The following is a 25,492-nucleotide window of genomic DNA, read 5'->3' on the forward strand; positions in this document are numbered from 1 at the left end:
TGGATGCATCATGGTTGCAGAGGAAGCAGCGCAATTCGAATCCATTCCGCAAAAAGCGTTTACTTCCTCATTAACGTGCAGCCGCGGATGCGCGAAGGTGAGCTTTCTGGGGCTTTCTTTTTCTTTCCCCAGCACGGCCGGAGCCGCCGCTGCCGTGGATGGATGGATGGATGGATGGATGGATGGATGGATGGATGGATGGATGGATGGATGGATGGATGGATGGATGGATGGATGGATGGACGGACGGACGGACGGATGGATGGATTTTATGGCGTCCCCTTTGGAACGGCGGTGGCCGTTCCAAACTGCCTAATGTCCGACCTAGGTTAAACAATAAAGAAAGATGCCCACTGGATGCGCGGAGGCGAACGCCATCTGGTGGCGTTGCTAGGAACTCGGTGGCGCACGCGGCGCCCGTGCTCCGCGGCAAGGGAACAGCCAGGCCACAGCGCCCACGTTCACGACATCCGGCGATGTTCGCAAAGTTTTGCTTTTAAAATAACGTAGTACACGTACGCCTGTAGCGGCTGCTGGGTTCAGACTTCGTGTGAACAAACTCCCCTTTAATAGGCACGCACAATGTGCTAGATCCACCCTAATCACCTGAGGAGTTCTACTCTCCGTTTCATGCATATATCTGCAGGAAACGCACTTGTCTCAGTGCTAGCATCTGCAACCGAAAAATAGTTTCGCACACATTCAAGAATGGTTTGTAGTTCGATATAACATTAAGTGTCATATTTTTATGTCGCGAAATATTACGTATTTATTACATGGAAGGCGTCGAATTTCCCACCAAACAAGCGGAGTGAGGCGACTTGCGGCCACAACACACAACTTGTGCTCGCGATCAAATCAAAACATAGTACGTCTCATACTGGAAGCACAAATGTGCACAATACATACGTGGTCTGGCATAACTTTACGTCCACTAGTGTTAAATTGCAACACGTAAAGTAGTTTTTTCCATAGAAAGTGTCGCAAGTCTAAATTAACGGCATTCCGAAACGCGCGGAGTGAGACTTCTCTGGCCGCACTACTTGCGTAGCTTCCGCAGCGTCGCCTGCTATCTATGAGACGGAGTACTCATACGCGCACGCCCAATGCCACTAGGTATGTGTCTATGTATAAATATAGAATACACACGTCCCAATAGCAGCAACCGTTCGCTGCAGAACACTTTGTGCTTCGCGTTACGTAGATGCCAATTGGAGGTGATTTTTTTTTCTCTCCTTTTCTCCCACAGCCCTTGGCTCTGGTGGCGTGGCGGTGCAAGCTAGAGATGAGTCACGTGAACACGAGAGAGGTCATCAAATTCATCAAAGTGAGTGAATCACGCGCTGGTGTCCACAACAGACTGCGCGTTCTATGTATGCTCTGTTACTCCCGCTTGTCTATACTGATTTGCCTGCTGAAACCATTGCGCAGCGAGAACATAGAAGGGGACATTTTATCCCCGGTGGGTGCGCTGGACGTCAAGTGGTACTTTGTGTTGTCAAATATAAAACATTTCAAGTCCCCGTTAAGTTTCACTAAAGTACACGTATAGTCGCTTGGATAGCTTTCTTACGAAGAATAAGCCCGGTTTTGAAGGTGAAGACCGAAGTAAAAACCACATGTGGATAATAAGATGCATCTCGCGGTACAGCCGCATCGCCAACGCGAGGCTTGGCTCGGCTCGCGCTGCTGATTACTGGCGTCATTTTGGACGGTGCTTCGGACAGCCTCGCCGTTCCCGGTCGTTGTGCCTTTGCATAAGGAGCCGCTAATAAACCTCTTCTCAATTGGTGGAGGGGCTGGTCTTCAAACCCCGTCGCTTGAAACCCTGCAGCTGCGTTCAAGAACGCTACCGCCCGCCATGACTGACAGCTCATCCCAAACGGCACCGACGCCTCAGTCCGTAACCTGCACCAGCATTCCACGACAACGGGACCCCAAGATTTTCAGCAGTGCAGATGACGAAGACGTGGAATACTGGTTTACGTCATACGAACGGGTGAGCGCGCACAACAAGTGGGATGATCCAGCCAAGTGAACCCACGTCATCTTTTATCTGGCTGGCGTTGCCCAATTCTGGTTTTACAACCAGGAAAGTGATTTACCCACATGGTCAGCCTTCAAGACAGTCTTTATGGAACTGTTCGACCGAGCCGCTGTTCGCAAGCTGCGCACTGAACAACGTTTGCGCGCCCGAGCACAGCAGACGGCAGAAACGTTCACGAGCTACATTGAAGACGTCATGGACCTTTGTAAACGAGTCAACGCCGCCATGCCCGAAGCTGAGAATTCACCACATACTCAAAGGCACTGATGACGGCGCATTCCAGGTGCTCCTAGCCAGGAATCCGCGCGCCGTTTCCGAAATCGTCAGCCTATGCCAAAGTTATCATGAGTTAAGGAAACAATGCGCTTCGATTCGGCGACCTCCGAGAAGCGACGACTCGTTGGCGAGCCTTGGTAGCATGTACGGCCAATCCTCATTCTTGCGGCAGGTCAAGGACTTCGTGCGTGAGGGAGTTGCCCGCCAACTTTCTTTAGTCCCCTTCACTCAAGAGCCCACCTCCCGTCTTCCAAACACGCTCCGCACCCTCATTTCCGAAGAAGTCGCTCAAGTTGTCCCTCCTGCACACCACCAGCCGCCTGCAGCCGCGAATCTCAACTCAGCGCTGGCAGTACAGCCTGTCGCCACGCCTCTCACTTATGCGCAGCTAGCCCTGCCTGTGGCCGCGCCTCTTACGTATGCGCAGGCAGTACGCAGGCCTCCGCCGCCGCCTTTCTCGACTCATTCCCCACCGGTGCCACCGGAAGGAAGCCCATGCTGCATCTTGGGCCGCACCCAGAGCTAGTGCTTGGAGGACGCCTGACAATCATCCCATCTGTTATTCCTGCTGCACTCCCGGACACGCCGCCCAATATTGCCGCCGTCGCCCTCAAGCGTTCGGAGACGCCTCTCGGCCGTTCCAGTACGGCTGCCAGCCCTTCCGCCAATAGGCCGCTTCTTCCCCCCAACCGCATGCTCGTGCGTATACCTCCCAGAATTTCCGTCGCGTCGCTCGCCATCCCCTCGCCGATGCTCGCTTTGCCCAATGCGTCGGCGACCCGCACCATCCGACCACGAAAGCTGAACATCGCAGTTCAAGAAGCAAGAACAGCGCCCCGTTCTAAGTCCTCGCGCCTGTTCTGCTACCGTGGTCGAAATTTCTGTAGAAGGTGTCCCTGCATTCGCTCTTGTGGATACCGGCGCAACCGTTTCTGTGATAGCCACCAAACTGTGCCGTTCACTGCGCAAGGTGACCACGCCGCTTTCTGGACTGTCGCCTTGTACGGCAAGTGCGCAACACGTCACTCCGCACACAGCCTGTACTGTACGTGTGCTTATTGACGGCATTGTTTATATCGTCGAGTGTATTGCTCTTGCCGCCTGCTCGCATGACGTCATCCTCAAATGGAACTTCCTATCTTGTCATATAAAGCAGCCCTAACCAACTGCGCACGCGCCGAAGCTGAATTTTCCCCTCTGTCAGACGCACCATTGCACGAAGATCGTGATCGCCCTTCTAAATTTGCCATGCGCGAGGACACAGATAACCCGCCTGGCTTATCGCCCTCGTACCCGTATCCTGCGATGTCACCGCTGATGCAACGGTCCTCTTCGCACCGTCAGAAGTCTTCATGAGCCGTAAAGTTCTACCACTACCGTTCGCAACGCTTGACATCGCCGGCAGCTGCAGCAATATATAATTCTACAATCCCCTCTGTGCGCCTATTGCGTTTCACTTTGATGAATGGCTTAGCTTGGCGGAACACCTCGACTCTTCGTCTTTGGTTGACGCCCCCGGAGACTCTTTTGATGTCGACTCCGGCCAACCATCCGCGATTTCGACGCTTGAGGAGACGTCCAGGGATACGTTCTCGAGTGCCCTCGCCGATACCCGCACACCTGCCAAACACACCGACCTTCTTGATCTCCTGCACCACTTTAGAAGTTCATCAGACGTTTCACAACCTCAACTTGGCCGCAAGTCGGAAGTGTAGCAATACATTGACACCGATTCGCATCAGCCATTACGTCAACGACAGTACCGCGTCTCTGCCGAAATGCGTCGGGTCACTACCGCCCAAGTCGAAGATATGCTGTGCCGTGACGTTATTTAACCTTCGCACAGTCCCTGGGCATCTCCTGTCGTTCTCGATGGCAAGAAAGACGGGTCTATTCGCTTTTGGGTCGACTACCGTCGGTTAAATAAGGTAACGCGCAAAGACGTCTATCCTTTGCCGCGCATCGACGACGCCTTCGACAGTCTTCAGGGTGAAGAATTCTTCTTGTCCCTCGACTTGCGTTCAGGGTACTGGTAGGTCCCGATGGCTGCGGCCGATCGCCAGAAAACCGCATTCATTACGCCTGACTGCTTATACGAATTTAATGTGATGCCTTTCGGGCTTTGTAACGCCCTTGCTACGTTTGAACGACTCCTGGACAACACCCTCCGTGGCCTCAAGTGGTCTGCGTGTCTGTGTTACCTCGATGATGTCATGGTTTTCTCGGCTGATTTTCCAAATCACCTGCTCCGCCTCAGAGTTGTTTTGGCCTGTCTAACGAACGCTGGCCTCCAACTCAACCTCAAAAAGTGCCGCTCAGCTGCACGAGAGCTCACCATTTTAGGCCACGTTGTGTCCAAGCATGGCGTTCTACCCGATCCTTCAAAACTTCGAGCAGTCGCTGAGTTTCCGAACCCTAAGAGCATCAAAGAACTTCGAAGCTTTGTGGGCCTTTGCTCGTATTTCCGCCGCTTTGTTCGGAATTTCGCATCGATCATGGCGCCATTGACTCAGCTTCTAAGCGGTGACGCCCGTCTGGTGCCTTGCAGCCGCTCCCGTGCCCTGCTAAAGCCTTCAATCGCGTCGGCATCGACCTATGCAGCCCGCTTCCTATATGACACCAGACGGCAATCGGTGGATCGTAGTTGCTGTTGACCATTTGACACGCCACGCCGAAGCTGCTGCTTTACCAAGTGCTATAGTGCGGGATGTAGCCTATTTCGTCCTACATCACTTCGTCCTTCGACACGACACACCTCGAGAACTCCTCGGCGATAGAGGTCGCACTTTCCTCTCCGAAGTCGTCGAAGGTTTACTTTCGGGATGCCACATTACTCATCGGAGAATCACGGCATACCATCCCCAGACTAACGGGCTCACAGAGCGATTTAATCGCACACTTGGTGATATGCTCTCGATGTACGTGGCATCTGATTGTGGTAACTGGGGCCACATCCTTCCATTCATCACGTCAACGTACAACACCGCGATCCAGGTCACTACGGGATTTTCACCTTTCTTCCTCCTGTATGGCCTCGAGCCTACGGATACCATCGACACGCTCCTTCTATGTCGTCCTGACGCCCCCGAGTGTCTACCTGTGTCCGACGTCGCCCGACAAGCCGAAGAATGACGCCAGCTATCGCGCACCTTTACGGCAGAGGAACAGCAGAGCCAGAAAGAAAACCGTACTGACTCGCTTCCGAACACAACCTACGCTCCAGGCTCTCTTGTGTGGCTGTCTGTCCCTTTCCAAGCGCCGGGGCTTTCTTCGAAAGTTGTCCCAAAATTCGAAGGCCTTACAGAGTTTTGGAGCGCACATCCCCGGTGAATTTTCTCATTGAGCCACTGTCACCACCTGACCACTTGCGCCGATGTGGACATGACATTATCCACGTCTCGCGTCTCAAGCCTTACCGCGACCCTCTGCCTCCCGATTCTTGAATAGCCAGGATGGCTCTTTTTGCCCGGGGGGAGATTGTGAAGATGCGTCTCGCGGTACAACCGCATCTCCAAGGCGCGGCTCGGCTCGACTCGCGCTGCTGACTGCTGGCGTCATTTAGGGCGGTGCTTCAGGCTGCCTCGCCGTTCCTAGTCGCTGTGCCTTTGCATAAGGAGCCACTAATAAACCACTTCTCATACAGTACAAATTGTTCTCATCGATATGCTTCATTTTGAAGTCATTGCGCATGCTTTTAAGCACGTGTTTGTGTTAACCACGAACAAGCGCTATTCATACTGTCACGGGACTGTTGGTTCATTTACGCTCACAGGGACTCCCAGTAATCAAGTGAAGGCGGGGCAGCATCTCGGTTCTAGTGCGTGATATATTACGTGTGTTGTGGTGAATTGTTTTAAGTAATCCCTGTAAATATATTCCACTTTCCTCGTTACAATTTAAAGCGATTCCGAAATTTGGTTCCGTTGATTTAAAGAGAGAGAGAAGGTTCAATGAAAGTAAAAGCGCAGATGATGGCAGGGAAGGGCAAACCAAAAGAAAATTTAAGGGAATGAGGTGGGATGATTGAAAACCACATCAGTCCAACTTGGTCATTGTTCTCAACAAGTGCGCAAGAAGACGCAAACTATATTGTCACGTGGCGGTGACCTTCAAGAACACAGTAGCAATACTGTGAAAGACAAAACTAGCTTTTATTGGGCGAACCTGTGCCCACAAATACAGGCTACAGTTATAGCACAACGATAGCGGCGAACACGGTCGGCGATCGTCGGAAATCTGATCAGCGGGTCAAGCACGTCGGCTTTTATACAGCAGTCCTCGAATGTTCCAGACTAATCGTTGGGAGCCGCGTGCCTTCCACAAAGTTCTACACCATTCGCGTCACGCGACGAAATCAGATAACACAAGGTTCGGCGACAACAGAGAGCGGATAGAAGCATAGATAACTTTCCAGAAACTTTGGATACATGGAGGCGCGTCCCGCGCTGTGAGATATTTGTTAGGCAGCGAAACGTTGTCGCCCGATAAAGATAAGTACACGTGTCAATACCTCCCTGTTAAAAAACATCAACCCAATGCTGCAAACAAACGAAAGTAATATAGAAAAGCACTCGTAGCAAAGAAAACATCGAAATAAGGAAGTTCGTCAGCGTCCGTAGAAGGGTTTAAGGCGCACCACGTGGACCACTTCAGATCGTGCGCGGCGCCGCTGTGAATGCGAAATGCCATCTGGCACGACCTCATAGTCCAGTGGGCCAATACGTCGGATGACCTTGTAGGGTCCGAAATAGCGTCGCAGTAGTTTCTCACTGAGTCCTCGCCGGCGTATCGCGGTCCATACCCGAACACGGTCGCCGGGCTGGTATTCAACGAAGCGTCGTCGGAGGTTGTAGTGTCGGCTGTCGGTCCTCTACTTGCTCTTGATCCGCAGACGGGCGAGCTGTCGGGCTTCTTCGGCGCGCTGGAGATAGGTAGCGACGTCAAGATTTTCCTCGTCAGTGACGTGCGGCAGCATGGCGTCGAGCGTCGTCGTCGGATTCCTGCCGTAAACCAGCTTAAATGACGTGATCTGTGTTGTTTCTTGCACCGCCGTGTCGTAAGCGAATGTTACGCACGGCAGGACCGCATCCCACGTATTGTGCTCGACGTCGACGTACATTGCTAGCATGTCGGCGAGGGTCTTGTTCAGGCCCTCCGTGCGACCATTCGTCTGCGGATGGTATGCAGTTGTCCTCCTGCGACTTGTCTGGCTGTATTGCAGAATGACTTGCGTGAGCTCTGCTGTAAAAGCCATTCCTCTGTCGGTGATGAGGACTTCTGGAGCACCATGTCGCAGCAGGATGTTCTCGACGAAAAATTTCGTCACATCGGCTGCGCTGCCTTTCGGTAGACCTTTTGTTTCAGCGAAGCGGGTGAGATAGTCCGTCGCCACGACGATCCACTTATTTCCGGAATTTGATGTCGGAAACGGTCTCAACAAGTCCATCCCGATCTGCTGAAAAGGTCGCTAAGGATGCTTGATCGGCTGCAGTGATCCCGCTGGCCTTGTCGGTGGTGTCTTGCGTCGCTGGCAGTCTCGGCATGTCCTGACGTAACGGGCGACATTGGCCGTTAGGTGCGGCCAGTAATACCTTTCTTGTATCCTCGATAGCGTCCGGGAGAAACCGAGGTGCCCAGCGATCGGATCGTCATGTAGGGCGTGCAGTACTTCTGGACGTAGCGCCGACAGAGCAACAAGAAGGTAGTTGGCGCGGACTGGTGAGAAGTTCTTCACGAGTAGGTTGTTTTGAAGCGTGAACGAAGACAATCCACGCTTAAATGCCCTAGGGACAACGTTGGTGTGCCCTTCCAAATACTCGACTAGGGCTTTTAGCTCCGGGTCCCCTCGTTGTTGTTCGGCGAAGTCTTCCGCGCTTATTATTCCAATGAAGGCGTCGTCATCCTCGTCATCTTGCGACGGCGGGTCAATGGGAGCGCGTGATAGGCAATCGGCATCTGAGTGTTTTCGTCCGGACTTGGTATGTCACAGTGATGTCGTATTCTTGTAGTCTGAGGCTCCACCGCGCCAGCCGTCCTGAGGTATCCTTTAATTTCGCTAGCCAACACAAGGCGTGATGGTCGCTGACGACTTTGAATGGCCTGCCATATAGGTAAGGGCGAAATTTCACTGTAGCCCGAACGATGGCGAGAAATTCCTTTTCGGTTGTAGAATAATTGCCTTCCGATTTGACAACGACCAGCTAGCGTAAGCTATCACATGTTCATGTCCATCTTTTCTCTGGACTAGGAAGGCACCGAGGCCTAGGCTACTGGCGTCAGGGTAAATTTCGGTATCGGCGTGCTCGACAAAGTGCGCAAGTACGGGCGGCGACTGCATGCGTCGTTTGAGTTCTTAAAATGCGTCGGCCTGCGGCGTTTCCCACTTGAACTCGACGTCACATTTAGTTAGCTGTGTCAGCGGCTCAGCGATGCGTGAAGAGTCCTTGACAAATCGCCTGTAGTAGGCACACATGCCAAGATATCTACGCACTGCCTTCTTGTCGATGGGCTGCGGGAACTTTGCTATGGCAGCTGTCTTCTGCGGGTCGGGGCGGACTCCAGACTTGCTGATGACGTGGCCTAGGAACAGAAGCTCATCGTAAGCGAAGCGGCGCTTTTCTGGCTTCAGAGTGAGCCCTGATGACTTGACGGCCTCGAGTACTGTTGCAAGCCGCCTAAGGTGATCGTCGAAATTTCCGGCGAAGAGAACGACGTCATCCAAGTAAACGAGACAGGTCTGCCACGTCAGTCCTGCTAAAACCGTGTCCATCCCGCGCTAGAATGTTGCAGGTGCCGAGCACAGTCCAAACGGCATAACCTTGAACTCGTAGAGGCCGTCTGGCGTGATGAAGGTGGTTCTTTTCGCGATCTCTTTCGTCGACTTCTATTTGCCAATAACCAGACTTGAGGTCCATCGACGAGAACTATTTTCCGTTGCAGAGCCGATCCAATGCGTCGTCTATCCGTGGGGGGGGGGGGGGGGGGGGGGAGGGGCATACGTCGTTCTTCGTGATCTTGCTCAGACGACGATAATCGACGCAGAAACGTAGGGTTCCGTCATTTTTCTTTACCAGGACAACAGGGGATACCCACGGGCTTTTCGACGACAGGAAGATGTCGCGCAGCATTTCGTCGACTTGTTCTCTTATAGCTTCACGTTCTCGCGATGAAACTCGGTAAGGGCTCTGGCGGAGTGGTCGAGCGCACTCCTCGGTGATTATGCGATGCTTGGCGACTGGTGTTTGTCGAATACTCGATGACGTCGAAAAGCAGCCTTTGTATCGTTGGAGCAGACTTCTGAGCTGCTGTTGCTTAATCACGGGGAGACTTGGATTAATGTCGTAGTCTGGTTCGGGAACCATGGTCGTCGGGATAGATGCGGCGGAATCCGAGAGGACAAACGCATCACTTGTTTCCAGAATTTCCTCGATGTACGCGATCGTCGTGCCCTTGTTGATGTACTTGAACTCCTGGCTGAAGTTTGTCAGCAACACTTCAGTTTTCCCTCCACGCAGTCGAGCGATCCCTCTTGCGACGCTAATTTCACGGTCTAGCAGTAGACATTGGTCGCCTTCGATGACGCCTTCTACGTCGGCGGGTGTTTCGGTGCCGAGCGAAATAACAATGGTGGAGCGAGGCGGGATGCTCACTTGATCTTCGAGAACACTCAAGGCGTGGTGACTACGAGGGCTCTCTGGCAATATCGTTTTATCTTCCGACAGCGTTATTGACTTTGACTTCAGGTCGATGATTGCGCCGTGTTGGTTCAGGAAGTCCGCACCGAGAATGGCGTCTCGTGAACACTGTTGGAGGATAACGAAGGTGGCAGGGTAAGTCCGGTCATGAATGGTTATTCTTGCCGTGCAGATTCCAGTCGGCGTGATGAGGTGTCCTCTAGAGGTCCGAATTTGAGCGCCTTCCCAAGCGGTCTTAAATTTCTTCAACTGGGCGACGATGTGTCCACTCATGATGGTGTAATCAGCCCATGTGTCTACTAAGGCGGTAACTGCGTGGCCGTCGAGAAGCACGTCGAGGTCGGTGGTTCTTTGTCTGGCGTTGCAGTTAGGTCTTGGCGTCGGATCAGGGCTAGGTCGTGCTGAACTTAAGCTGGAACGTCGCGTGGTCAAGTTGTCTTTCGTCGGTGCAATCTTGGCTTCCTGACTTCGTCGGGACAGTGGCGTGTCATTATGTCGTCGAGATGGTCTCTTCGTCGTCTTCGTCGGCGGCGGAGGACCTTCGTCAGTTCGACGAACAGCAACCGCGCCTCCATCGGTTGCTGCTTTTAGTTTTCCGGATCTGGGCTCGCAGAGCGGCCCCGGGCTGGGCCGGTGTATGGTCGGCGCTGCGGCGGCAGGTAGTGGCCTGGTGACGGTGAACGGGACTGTCGTCGAGGGCTCCACTGAGTGGCGGCCAGGTAGTCGGCGATATCGCGAGGTCGTTCGCCACTCTGTTGTCGTGGCGCGTTAACGGCGAACGCTCGGAGTCCCATCTCCGCGTATGGGCATCGGCGGTAGATGTGCCCGGCTTCTCCGCATTGATAGCAAAGCGGGCGGTGGTCGGGGGCGCGCCAAACGTCAGTCTTCCTTGGAACGCCGCGTGAGGTGACGGCTTGGCGTGCTGGCGGCGGGGGTGGTGGTGGACGACGGAACTGTGTCGTCACTCGACCCTGCCGTGGGCGCGGAGGGGGAACGTGACGGCGGGCTACAGCGGCGTAAGTCATTGCTTGCGGCTGAGGATGTGGCGATTCAGGGCGTACTCCGAGTTGTTGCTGGAGCTCCTCACGTACGGCGTCAGCAATCGAAGCCACTTGAGGCTGTGATGAAGGCAACAGCTTCTGTAGTTCCTTCCGCACGACCACTCGTATAGTCTCGCGCAGGTCGTCGGTGGCCAGTGACGCAACTCCGGCGTAGTTTGTCGAGTTCGTGCGGTGGTTGAATTGCCGGTTCCGCATTTCCAGTGTCCTCTCGATGCTGGTGGCCTCGTGAAGAAACTCGTCGATGGTCTTTGGTGGGCTTCGTACCATTCCGGCGAAAAGTTCCTCCTTTACACCACGCTTCAGTAGGCGGACATTTTTCTCCTCGGACATTTCCGGCTCTGCGTGGCGGAATAGGCGGCTCATTTCTTCTGTAAAGATCGCGGCTGTTTTTTTTTAGGTAGCTGCACCCGGGTTTCTAACAGCGCTTGGGCTCGTTCTCGGCGTACGACGCTTGCGAATGTCTGCAAGAAGCCGCTTTGGAACAGCTCCCAGGTCGAACTGAGGCTCCTCGGTTCTCGAACCACGTCCTGGCAGCGTCTTCCAATGCGAAGAAGACATGTCGCAGTTTGTCGTCGCTGTTCCAGTTGTTAAAAGCAGCGACCCTCTCGGGCTCACAATGCAGCTCGGCCTCCTCTTAAGAGGAAGAATTAGGTCGGATGCTCCTATCTAAATACATGTAGAAGGAGAATTCGTTTTTCTCGGCAGCCACTTCACCAAATTTGATGAAGTTTCTTGCATTTAAAAGAAAAACTTAAATTCTAGTGATTGTTTGTTATGAATTTTCGATTTAGGTCGTCAATATTTTATTGAAAAGTGGCAAGAATAAAATATTTTTAGAAAACGAAACAAAGAATTTTACAACTCTGTAAATAAGCAATGAAAATTGATATCACAATTCTGTGAATTGCACATAATAGTACATCTACAGCGGACAAAACTGATGTTACACATGAGTCTTAAAAAATTAAGTAATATGGAAATACGGCTTTTGCAGAACCCTTGTACATAACATAACCAATTCACATAAGATACAAATAGACATATCGAATTTGTCCGCTTTGAATGATGTAATGCATGCCGTTTACAGAACCGCGATATCTGTTCTTGATGCAGAGCTATTAATTTGTAGACTTCGTGCTTCTATTTTTTTCGAAGTTTCGGATTTTTCAAATTATTTTAAACAAAGTTCGGGCCCTAAATCGAAATTCCGCTTCCAACAGATACTCTAATTTAACTTACTCTCTCTAATGCAACAAATTTCATTAAAAGCTATTCAGGAGTTATCTCAGAAAAGCGTTTCTGCGCTTTACATGTATCTGAATAGGCCGCGTCGGAGTTGGGCCCAAGCTAAAGCTTCCTCTTAAACAATTTGCCTAGGGATTAAATACATGAATAATAACTGCATTGCCATTGCCAAAAATGCTGCAAACGAATTCTTGAAAGCTACGCACTGTAAATACAAGTAAAATATGTATTTTTTCATAAAATATTATACTCGTATGTGCCAAAAATTGTGCCCAACATAACTGACGCCAATGCTTCCATCTTTTTTGTCTATTTAGTAAGTAAAGAAAATATCACACGAACTTTAGAACTACATCAGTTCGAAACCAGCAAAGCAGTGCATGCCGCTGATATGAAAAATGCAAAGGCCATGAAATGAACAAGTTGAGGACAAATATGTTAATAAAACTTTGTGATTGAAGATCCGTGTTTACATTCTTGTACATATGCAACGGCCAGTGAAGAATCTCAATGACGATGTCATTTGTTCCAATGTATTACGCAGGAGCAGCTGTCACCGGTCGTGTATCGTGAGTGATTTCACTGAAATTATACTCGCAACAGACAGCACGTATAAAAAGGAGGAGTTCTGCAGAATATGCAAGGGCGAATCAAATGAAAGTGAGCCAATGCGAATATATGGCAAATGGGGTGCATTATTTAAAAGTACCCTCCATGAGCATTTAGACATTTGTCCCATTGACTAACGAGTCGCATAATTCCCGTCTCCTAAAGCTTCTTGGGTTGTTGCTTCAAAACGGCTGCAACTGACTTTCACATCATCGTCCGAGGCGAATCTGGTTTCCTTGAGCTGTGTTTTCGGTTGCCCCAAAATGTGGAAGTCTCAAGGCGACAGGTCTGAGCTGTATGGCGGATGTTGCAGCATTTTCTCGCTTGAACTTTGCCAGTTTTTTATTAACCACATCAGCGACGTGGGGACGGGCATTATTGTGGAACAAGATGACCCCATTCGTCAATTTTTCACGTAGTTTGTTCTTGATTGCGACATGCAGCCGATTCGGCGTTTCACAATATCGGAAAGAATTGATAGCCTCTCAAAATTTAGCAAATTCTATCAGTAATGGCCCCTGACGACCGAAAAATAAAAGTCAACAACAACTTTCCGGTGGAAATGACGGCCTTTGCTTTCTTTGGGGGTGGTGAATTCGGATGTTTCCATTGTAAGCTTTGCCATCGTGTTTCAGGCTCGTAGTAGAGGCATGATGGTTGGTCTCCGATCACAATTGCAGACAAGAAATCGTCACCCTTATTGTGGTACCAGATCAGATGAGTAAAGGCAGCGCCGAACTTCTCCGTATTCTGGCGGTGGTTCAAAATCTTGGGCATCCATTGCGCAAACAAGAACCGATAACCTAGATGTTCATGAATTATGGCGTGAACGGTGACGATGAACCGAACCGTGACTGATGTTCACACGCTCTGCCAGTTCATCGATGCTTATCCTCGCTTCTTGTGTCATCAGCTCGTCAACCTTTGCAATTTTGTTAGGGGTGATTGCACGATGGCTTTGGTCCAGTCTGGGATTGTCTTTGCAACTTTCACGTCCTTTTTTGAACCGTTTGTTCTAACGCTTCACAGTGGCCAATGAAATTCAATATTCAATCTACTCGGCAGCCATACGGTGACTAATTTCTTTTTGGGAAACACCTCCAGCTGTCAAAAACCTCACGGCACCACGCTGCTCAATTTCTGCAGCGTCCATTACGTCACGCAACCATGTTCAAGCCAATGTATGAGCGCATTAAAGAACACTTATCCTCACACCTGCATGTCACTTTTGTAAATGAGAGATGCCTGTGTGCTACACGCAGGCCTTGCAGATAATGAACAGAACCATAATTGCGCAGGGTGGGTAGGCTCACTGTCATTTGACTCGCCCTCGTACATTAGAAATGCGAAGATACAATGGAATATACAAATGCGAAGATACAGCTTGATAAAGGGCAGAAAAGTGCCACTGGAAACAAAGTTCACTGCACGTATGCACAAAAGATATCTAAACATACGTATAAGTCTCCAATAAATCTACGTATCTAAGAAAAAGTCGTGGTATATAATGGGTCAAACAAGGCAAATAAACACGTTGTACAATCACAGATTCACAGAATCCTAGGTCCCTCCCCCATTCCATCCACTCCCCCCGATCGTCGGCTGACCCATTCCATTTCCCCCCTACGCTTTCACTCGCACATACAGCATGCGGCACGCGGTCACGATGTTATCCCCCTTGGACTTCATGCGGAACATAAGGGCGACGGCGACGGCAGGAATGCGCCTAGAGTGTCTACATAATTGCTATCGCAATAATATAATAAGAGTGTCCGGCAGCTGAAGCGTCCCATGGCCCATTACTTTCCGCAAAAGAAGTAACAAAATAGAAATTTCACCATGCGACAATTTGCTGCGCCGCAACAACATTCTTTTTTTCCTTTTGTGGGGCGGGGGCACCGTAATGAAAAAAAAAACGCAAAGGAAAGTATATTAGTCACAATCTAAAGCCTACTTTGGGCAACTAATGTGGCTATTAAAGGAATATCGAAGAAGACACGAGACGCTTGGTCCACCAAGAACCATGCGCATACTGCTCGGTATCCTACACCGGCGAGACAAGACTTTCTGGAGAGGTTGCGCTCAAGCGAACGCGGTGCAATCCGTCCAGTATGCACAGTGATGGCGGCGAGCGACCATTGTTTCTTTTTCTCGTCTGCTAGCTAGAAAGCGTCCAAAACTCTGTCAGGAGAAAATGCACTCGGCCAGGGAAAACCGAACGCGCACCGAGGTGCGCCGCGCGGTGGTCGGGGCAGCACGAGACAAACGCATGCGCTCTGGCTGGCTCTGGCAGCCCGCGGGTAGGGGAGCGAGAACAAAAAAATTGAAGAGGCTTAACGTGTCCTCGCGATTAAAAGTCAAAGTAGAAAAAATAAATAAGAACGTGGTTACTTTGGCTGGCTTTAGTGTCTTCACTGGATGCTTTGGCGCAGGTGAAAAAAAAATGTTGATGTCTTTTTTATGTGACATAACGGCACGAATGCACAACGCTTCGTCTTATCGGGCCTCGCTGCGGGCTTTGTCAACTTGTCTGATAGTGTGTTCATTTGGCTTGTCTCGTTGTATGGCCCGATGTACGACTTTGGAAAAGTTAATGAACCTTTGGCGTCAGATATTTATGGGAACATTAAACTTACAAAGTTCCGCAATTGAATATCTAAAGCACACGTTTGGAAATGTCAATGCACCTTTCACGTCAGAAGTTTATGAGAACTTCACACCCATAATGTTTCGGAATTGACATCCACGCGCTCCGTAGATTCCATGATAGAGTGTAGATTCCGCGGCCTCCGCGAGATGCCGCGGCGAGCCCGTTCGCCATCAAAACGTCCTTGAAACTTTGTGCTCGGATGGGGCTGCTTGCGTTATGTGACTCCCGGTGCATGGGCGTTGCCGCGAAATCCAGCCCGAGTTCGCAATTTTTGCGGTGAAATGGCTTTTCGAACGTGAAAAAGATGTTCTAGACAAAATCCAGAATGATTTCCGGGGCCGGGGGTTGCTTTGGTCGGCGGTACATGGACAGCACAAAAAAATTTCGGGGGGGGGGGGGGGAGGCTGAAGCCCCATAAGCCCCCCCTCCCCCCCTGACTACGCCCCTGCCTGGCACGGCTCCCAACCAAGGGGAGAGCATTATATCACGTGGTGCGCTTGCCATGCGAACCTCCTGAGAAGTAAACTGAGAAGCCATTCCTTTCGCTTTTTCCCTCGCTGTATCGGCCATACACGTGACCTCTCAGACCTGGCGCGTTGGCATTGGTTTGGTTTCCGGGATTTTTAAATCGATGCGCGCTTTTTTCGATCGGCCTGCCGTAGCTGTGGCGTGCGTCTACTTGTCGTACAAAAATCCCTCACGTGACCTGATCCTAGGTGCCTAGGGACAGCATCGTTTAGGGATTTTTGAGAAGGCGCGATGCTGGCGCCGAGCGACGCCGTGGCGTGATCGTTCTCTGGACCGCGCGTTGTTCAACATTGCTCATGTGATTGTGCGTGCGTTCCTTGTGTGTTGGTTGTAGGGTCGGTGTTACTTGGCGGAAAGCCGTGAGTAGTGGCGGTGCGGCAATGCGGCTTTGGCCTCGGTGAGCTCTGGCAGTACAGAATCTGCGTTGTGTGACCCGTGCTTTCTTGAGAACCCGGCGGTGGTGACAGTTGAAATATCGAAGAGGCCTAGCGCCTCGGCAGCGAAGTTTTGCGAACCGCGATGTGGCGTCGCCGTGTCCGACTTTGCTTAACGGACATCGAGGGATGTGCTGCTCGCTGCAAGTCATGCAAATGCAACTGCATCGACCGCCCACTGTTCAGCGCTGGATGTGTGTTTGGTGTACTGTGCTTGAAACGAGTAGTGCAGCCGTGCAGCGGGGGTGGCGGAGGAGCAGAGTGGCTTAGGGTTTGCGCGTTCACAGACATGTGCTCCCGTCTTGGTCTCATTAGCGGCTGTCGCGGGATTGTGGTGTGCTAGCTCCTTGCCTAGTATGAAGTTTACGACGCTAACACACAGCATGTTCACGTTTTTCCGCGCTATATGTCATTTGCATGACGGCCGAGTGCAAAAAGAGACATATGTATGTATTCTTTGCGTTCGTGTGTTGTAAATTACTTTCTATTGTGGAAGTTCTGGGAGTCTTATTACGCAAGGAGTGCGAACGAAAACATAAACACATGTGCCTGAAGTTTTGAATTACCCATAATACCCTTTACGACTGATAAGCGGGCTACACGGCCTGTGTGAATCAGCTACCGTATGTTGCGACGCTCTTCCGTGTGGTAGACTGATGCATGGTGCGCGTTTATGTCTGTACTGTTGTAAAAACCATTTGTTTATTCACTCAATACAAATGTACGGCTTCTTCGCCGCAGTACATTTTAGTTACGCGGTGAAGCATACAGAAAGTGGGAGGGGGCCGCTATCAGCCAGCATAGTATGTCTACTTAGCCGACCTGAGAGGCGGCGGGTGCGCGAGTGTATCATTGAAGAACTCTTATTATGTCCAATGACAGTGGCCCCTTTTCACTCTTAGTACGCTTCACTGCAGTACATTGCTTAGGCTTCAACGCGAAATATTAGTGTATTGCGAGAAAGATAATCGTAAAAAGCCTGATTATGCAACGTTTCTTTTGTAGCTTGCTACACCGCAATACAGGGTTTTAAATGAGCATCGTGCAGTAAAGCACTCTAAGAGTGGAAAGGGCACATAGGTTTACACTGTGCTCATTATTTTCAATTGTGACATAATTTGCAAGTGCATCTGTGCTCGTGTTAAGCTTCATTGACAATTCTTTGTGCATTACAAATTCATATTTTAGGGAAGCTTATTAAAGCACATTCGCCACTATGGTACGTGTTATTCACCTTCAATGCAGGAGCACAATGCGGATTCTTGCCCCTGCTTTTGGCTGGACTGCACATGCTCTTTGAGAATTGATTCATTCTTTGATTAAGCGCGAGACCTAGCAATGGGTAGCCCAAATATAGATTTGAGAAAACCAAAACGAATGCAGCCGTAAGAAGCTAAAGGGTTGTTTTGGTGTAGACCAGTGGCCGAGTCCGCATATGAAAGAGGAGAAAGAAAAGCCGTCTTTCCACTTCAACACTGGGAGGCACAACTCCCACAAATATATACGACTCTTACTTATTTGACTTTTTTAAGGAGATAACGGACTTGCATTGGCAAGTGTTCACTTCAACAAACACTGCATGAAGTAAGCTTCCTGCGCATATTTCACTAGCTACTGCATCATTGTTTCACATTATGAGTGAAACTGCAATTTTCTTTGTGCCACAACTTGCCAAATTTTGTGTTTCGCAGTAGGATGTTAGCAGTGCTATTAAGGCACCTAAACACTCATGAATAGTAGTAGAGAGAAAAAAATAAAAGAAAGCAGTGGCTTTTTGTGCGTAGACTATGCATACACCTGGTGCTCCTATGGTCATTTTTTCCCTATCCGCTAAACCATTCTAAACAGGAAAAGTTTATACACAATTAGTTTATACACAGACCACAACTAAATCACAGGTATCGTTGGTAAGCAAAGTATATTTATTCGGTGACATTTTCTGCAGCCCTGCTATTCGGCTTTCCTTCCTTCCTTCCTTTTCAGCTGTGCAGGCTCATTAAGAAGCGATGAGACAGTTTGACAATTTTAGTCGTTGAAAGACTTAGTGAAACCTTTTTCGGGTTTTTTTTCTTGGTTTCAGACTCTGCACATTGCATTTTAAGGTGTGTTTTCTGTGTTTGTTGCTTTTTCTTTATGGGTAGGGCATGTCAACATTTTTTACACCATGTCAAGTATGTGGTGCCATAGACTGTTCTTAGATGGAGTCTTGCCCTTTCATTCTGTACAATGTGATGTCGGTTTTTTGTGTCCAAGGCCATTTTACAGCCATTTTACAGTTTTGCCTCTGTCACTCAAGCTTGAAAGATTGCTACCCACTGCTGGTGGCATGACACATGTGATATTTCTTTTTCAATAAAAGGAAGTCTGTCACTTATCCTGTGCACTAGTTGTCTTTTGTCCCTTTGAATTGCAATTTCTTGCCTATATTTGCTCTTTTGCTGCATTTCAGATTAGGAATGGCTGTCATAATTGACATTTAACCATATTGCACACAATGTGGACGATGTGTAATTGCAATATATGGCCACCATAAATATAATAGATGTTAATAATTCAAGAATAGTGCCTTTGCATGGTGGTGCAGCCATGAATTGTGGCTATAAGGTGCCAGTCCTGCAGGTAGCGCTGCTTTTGCAGAATATAGTTCAACTCTACTACTTTCAAACATCATTGTTTTTATCTGCATTTGTATAGCTCCAGTTTCTGTGAACAACACACATCTGGTGGAAGAGTGGCTTGCACCTTCAGTTGGGTCCAATGAATAGCCAAATTTCTGCCCGTTTTCATGTTATTAGCATATAAGTAAAGGCAGTCGTTTTTATAGTAGCCTGTTTGCCCAGTGTAGAAGCCGCTGCAGGGTGTCAGGATCTCATACACATCTTCAGCTTTGCAGGGGACACAGCATCTGGCACATAGTTTGTCAGAGGCCATGTATTCGGGGCAAGTTGAGTTTACTCACTAGCAAAGGGAGAACCGAGCTTCTTGGATATGAAGTAAACCGCCTGTACACTCAGTGCCCTTCTTTCATTTTGTGTGACATATGTGGTTATAGCGACCCTTGTTTTATGCACTTCTCCGGCTGCAGTCTATTGCATATGAAACACTCGGCATAGCTTTCAGAAAACTGGACAGGAATAACACTGAAAAACCAGCAGATGTTAATCATTGCACTTATCATGCGAAGCGCCGTACAGTATGATGAGGGCGTAAATAAATGAGGGTGTTCCTCAAGGCCTTGTAGCATATGTCACGTGTTTGGAGCAACATGATGTATAGCACTTTTTTGATCGCATGCTATAGGTTTAGCAGGTGTGGCCACGGTTGAAGTGCAGTGCAAGGTCAAGAAAACAGATATCTATGAGCAGCACCCTGGTAAAGGAGACTCTGGGAAAACTAGTGGGAAGCCTGTTGAACATCTAGTTGACCCACTTGCTGGCTCAGGCAAAGGCACTTGCTCAGGCACTTGCTGGATCCATCAGGCAAAGTATGATAAAGCGAAGGAAGTCATCAACACATCAGAAGGTTTTTACATATAAGCACTGTGCTAAGGTCATAACATGCCAACAAGTCTTAGTGCGCAGGCAGTGCACAAACAACTACGTATGCCTTCTGTTCGGACATTGCTTATTGTAACTAACCAGGATTGAGTGGACAAAAAATAACAGCATCTCCATTAATTTGGTTTCACTGGTATCAACAGTGTTTTGTAAGTGTGCATTGACATACTCCCCAATACCTTCTTGGGTGACATCAGCAAGGACCAGCTTGAGGCAAGGGGTAACAGAAGTCTTTACAAGCTAAAAATGTATGCATGCATGGAGAGCACATTGTGTCCAAAAAGTAGGCACTTCACAGGGGCACTGAAGAAGGAACAGATTATTAACAGTGGGCAAAGACAAGCTACTAAACACCCAACACTGTTGCCATGTAACAACCTCTGAAACAATCCCTCTTAAAGAGAAAATCATCTTTGTGCATCCACAAAGAGGGCAGATGGGCAAAGACCCTTCAGTAATTCTGCCAGCTTCAAAATCCCACTCTGCACATCCTGAATGCTTCCTTATTACGACTTTGCTGGGTGCAAGCATTCTACTGTCCAAAAGCTGTCATTGAGAGCACTGTTGGTTTGGTGGCAATACAGTTCAAAAGCGATTGCAACAAACCTCCCTTCCTAGTTGGCCTGGATGCTCACGGTGCTTATGAAGCAGCACCATGAGGCAAGAAAGGTGAACGGATGCTTCCAAGCCCTTGTTCGTTTATCACACTGTTCTGTTAGTAACAACCACGAGACTTGTAACCAACAAGCTCAAGTTCGGCACTCGCATGGTTACTGCGGAGGGTCCATAAAAAGCACAAAAACAGAAAACTCAAGGGAAAGGATAAAGCACCATTTAACACTTAGTATTGCTACAGCCCACCGCATTCTTTAATTTGTCTGGTCGTGCTACATCTTTTTACTATACATAGGCATGAACTTAGGTGATGTTCCCAATCAGTGTCCAATTTTTATATACACTATGTGCTGGTTCAAAGAGGTTCGAAACACTGCAATGGAAGCTTCAAGTAGAAAAGGTGCCTGGAAGAAAAAAAAAGCTGTGCTGCAACCATCTCGGCAACATCTTGTCCCCTTAATAAAAACTGTTGCTTCCATATCAACTTGAGCCCTCCAGATTACAGTAAAGTACCAGTGCACAATGAACAACTAATCAATTCTCAAAGAGCATGTGCAGTCGAGTCAAAATCATGGGCATGAATTCGCATTGTGCTCCTGCATTGAAGGTGAATAATGTTACAAAATGGCGAATCTACTTTAGTAAGCTTCCCTGCAATATGAATTTGTAATGTACAAAGGATTGTCAATGAAGCTTACCACGAGCACAGATGCACTTGCAAATTATGTCACAATTGAAAATAATGAGCACAGTGTAAACATATGTGCTCTTTCTACTCTTAGTATGCTTTACTGCACGATGCTTATTTACACACCTGTATTGCGGTGTAGCAAGCTACAAAAGAAACGTTGCATAATCAGGCTTTTTACGATTATCTCTCTCGCAATACACTAATATTTCGCGGTGAAGCATAAGCAATGTACTGCGGTGAAGCATACTAAAAGTGGAAAGGGGCCACTGTCATTGGACCATAATAAGAGTTCTTCAATTATACACTCGCGCACCCGCCGCCTCTCAGGTCGCCTAAGTGGACATACTATGCTGGCTGATAGCGGCCCCCTCCCACTTTTTGTATGCTTCACCGCGTAACTAAAATGTACTGCGGCGAAGAAACCGTACATTTGTATTGAGTGAATAAACAAATGGTTTTTACAACAGTACAGAAATAAACGAGCACCGTGCATCATTCTACCACACGGAAGAGCGTCGCAACATACGGCAGATGATTCACACAGGCCGTGTAGCCCGCTTATCAGTCGTAAAGGGTATTATGGGAAATTCAAGATTTCGGACACATGTGTGTTTATGTTTACGTTTGCCCTCCTTGCGTAATCAGACTCCCAGAACTTCCACAATAGAAAGTAATTTACAACACACAAACGCAAAGAACACAGACATATGTCTCGTTTTCTACTCCGCCGTCATGCAAATGACATATAGCGCGGAAAAACGTGAACATGCTGTGTGTTAGCGTCGTAAACTTCATACTAGGCAAGGAGCTAGCACACCACAATCCCGGGACAGCCGCTAATGAGACCAAGACGGGAGCACATGTCTGTGAAGGCGCAAACCCTAAGCCACTCTGCTCCTCCGCCACCCCCGCTGCACGGCTGCACCACTCGTTTCAGGCACAGTACACCAAACACACATCCAGCGCTGAACAGTGGGCGGTCGACGCAGTTGCATTTACATGACTTGCAGCGAGCAGCACATCCCTCGATGTCCGTTAAGCAAAGTCGGACACGGCGACGCCACATCGCGGTTCGCAAAACTTCGCTGCCGAGGCGCTAGGCCTCTTCGATATTTCAACTGTCACCACCGCCGGGTTCTCAAGAAAGCACGGGTCACACAACGCAGATTCTGTACTGCCAGAGCTCACCGAGGCCAAAGCCGCATTGCCGCACCGCCACTACTCACGGCTTTCCGCCAAGTAACACAGAACCTACAACCAACCCACAAGCAACGCACGCACAATCACATTAGCAATGCTGAACAACGCGCGGTCCAGAGAACGATCACATACGATCACGCCGAGGACGAACACGCCACTACGGCGGCGCTCGGCGCCAGCATCGCGCCTTCTCAAAAATCCCTAAACGATGCTGTCCTTAGGCACCTAGGATCAGGTCACGTGAGGGGTTTTTGTACGACAAATAGACGCACGCGTAGCTGTGCCTGCAAGAGCGGGAGCACTAAAACCTACCGCGCGCTCTGACATGACGATCGCGTGCCGGGAGGATACGTTTGACCTCAATCGTGTCGCGCGATGCTCTCTCGTATGTCTTCCTTCCTCCATGCTCGACAGTGGCAGAAGAAAATAAGCAAGCGCGTAGAGTAGGGTAAGGCAATTCGAAATGTTAAAAAACAAATGGTCAACCAAGTGTCGACGCTAAAGAAGGTCGACGTACATGGTAGCTCAAATGATTTGATGATAAATGTGGGTTATAATAAATCTATGATGTCTCTTTCCGTTTTTTTTTTTCATGCTCGTTATTCACTCATCTCGTATCTTATTCGTATTGTATTTCACGCGCAATTACGTAGACCTTGCCTTTTTTAGCGCCGACGCCTGGTCGACCCTTTCTTTTCTTTTTTTTTTATCCAGAGGCCAGGTGGGCCGATCCCGAAGACTGTGCAGTCTGTGACATAATCTGGTTAATTTTCGACTATATTGGTGCTAACTATTCCGGTAGCGCTGGTTTTACCCTACTCTGCGACTTATTCGCGTTTTTTTTTTGTAGGCACTGCTGAAGCAGCCTTCTAGACACTATAGCCTAGCCCTGATTAGTACAAGCCAACCCGCTCCATTCCCCAAAAGTATGTCGTATGGCGACTTTGCCTCAGCATACCTACATCTACGGCGGTGCACCCTTTACAGTGTATAGTGTAATGTGGTTATTTTCAACTATATTGGCATCAATTACGCCCGTGCCGTGAATGTTACCTATTCTGCGACTAATGCTCAGTTTTCGTCTCATTGATATCTACATTCTTTTACATCTTGTGTGACTCACTATGAAGCTCTGGAGGCGCAAAATGGAATTTTTTTTTACAGGAGGTTACAAGATACCCAGATATGCCCAACCCAAAGTCAGCTAGGAAGACTTCGTCGTAAATTCTTTTCCCTTTTTGTGGAAGAAACGGCCGCACAGACTCTCGATACCGTCGATATGGCAACTATAGTTACCAAAGGCTAACCCTCACCCCCGTTTTTCAGCGAAGCTGTTAAAGGGACTTGCACACTGGATTTCGTGCGGCAGCGTTGTCAGTATCAAACGTCAATCACAAAACAACCAGCAACGCAACCCTACAAGGTAGCCGGAACGCGCAGCCAGACGATGGCGTCAGTAGATCCGGTGCGGCATGAAGGACCATGAGTCGGATATAATGGAGTGTATAGAAATAATAATGTCACGTGGTAGTGACGGTTAAGAAGGCAGCAAAACTGTGATTAATGAAACGAGCGTTTTACTGGGCAAGCTTGTGCCCTCAAAAACAGGCTACACTCTAAGAACAACGGTAGCAGCGAACACGATCGGCGGTCGCGAAATCGGATCAGCGGGTCAAGCGCGTCGGCTTTTATAGATCAGTCGTCGAATGTTCCAGAGTAATCGTTGGGACCCGCATGCCTTCCACAAAGTTCTACGCCATTCGCGTCGCGCATACATGCAATCAGATTACACAAGGTCCGGCGACAACAGACAGCCGATGGAATCATCGTTAACATTTCAGAAACTTCCCGACACATGCCAGCGCGTCCTGCGCTGTGCGATAACATTTGTCAGGCGGTGAAACGTGTCTCCCGATAAAGACAAGTACACGTGTCAATACCCCCCTCTTAAAAAGCGTCGACCCGTTGCTGCAAACAAACGAAAGTAATAAAGAAAAAGCACTGGTGGCAACGAAAACAACAAAATAAGAAGTTCGTCAGCGTCCTTAAAATAGATTAAGACGCACCACGTGGACCACTTCAGGTCGTGCTCGGCGTCGCTGTGAATGCGAAATGCCGTCTGGCACAGCCTCATAGTCCAGTGCGCCAATACATCGAATGACCTTGTAGGGTCGAAAATAGCGTCGCAATAGTTTCTCACTCAGTTCTCGTCGGCGTAACGGGGTCCAAACCGAAACACGGTCGCCGGGCTGGTACTCGACGAGACGTCGTCGGAGGTTGTAGTGTCGGCTGTCAGTACACTGCGAGTTCTTTATCCGTAGGCGGGCGAGCTGTCGAGCTTCTTCGGCTCGCTGGAGATAGGTAGCGACGTCAAGATTCTCCTCGTCAGTGACGTGCGACAGCATGGCGTTGAACGTCGTCGTCGAGTTCCTGCCGTAAACCAGCTTAAACGGCGTGATCTGTGTTGTTTCTTGCACCGCCGTGTTGTAATCGAATGTTAGGTACGGCAGGACGACATTCCAGGTCTTGTGTTCGACGTTGACGTACATTTCTAGCATGTCGGCGACGGTCTTATTCAGGCGCTCCGTAAGACCATTTGTCTGTGGGTGGTAGGCCGTTGTCCTCCTACGCCTTGTCTGACTGTATTGCAGAATGGCTTGGATGAGCTTCGCTGTAAAGGCCGTTCCTCTGTCGGTGATGAGGACTTCTGGGGCGCCATGTCGCTGTTTTCGACAAAGAATTTCGCCACTTTGGCAGCGCTACCTTTCGGCAGTGCTTTGGTTTCAGCGAAGTGGGTGAGGTAGTCCGTCGCCACGACGATCCACTTATTTCCGGTTGTTGACGTCGGAAAGGGACCCAACAATTCCATCCCGATCTGCTGGAAT

At 49.3% G+C, this 25,492-nt stretch overlaps 1 protein-coding gene across 6 annotated transcripts in view; it reads left to right on the forward strand.

The window, feature by feature from the left end:
* LOC142575121 (uncharacterized) overlaps positions 1-25,492 on the forward strand; it is a 261,480-nt gene that overhangs the window by 200,078 nt on the left and 35,910 nt on the right. For 5 of the 6 annotated variants that reach the window (XM_075684131.1, XM_075684135.1, XM_075684133.1 and 2 more), the window contains one exon: positions 1,250-1,327. The exons of the other annotated variant lie outside the window; for it this stretch is intronic. In XM_075684131.1, the coding sequence (XP_075540246.1) occupies positions 1,250-1,327 (78 nt within the window). The remainder of the gene's footprint in view (positions 1-1,249; positions 1,328-25,492) is intronic. 6 annotated transcript variants of the gene reach the window in all.

Source organism: Dermacentor variabilis, chromosome 3 (assembly GCF_050947875.1).
Source record: "Dermacentor variabilis isolate Ectoservices chromosome 3, ASM5094787v1, whole genome shotgun sequence".
Classification (NCBI taxonomy): Eukaryota; Metazoa; Arthropoda; class Arachnida; order Ixodida; family Ixodidae; genus Dermacentor; species Dermacentor variabilis.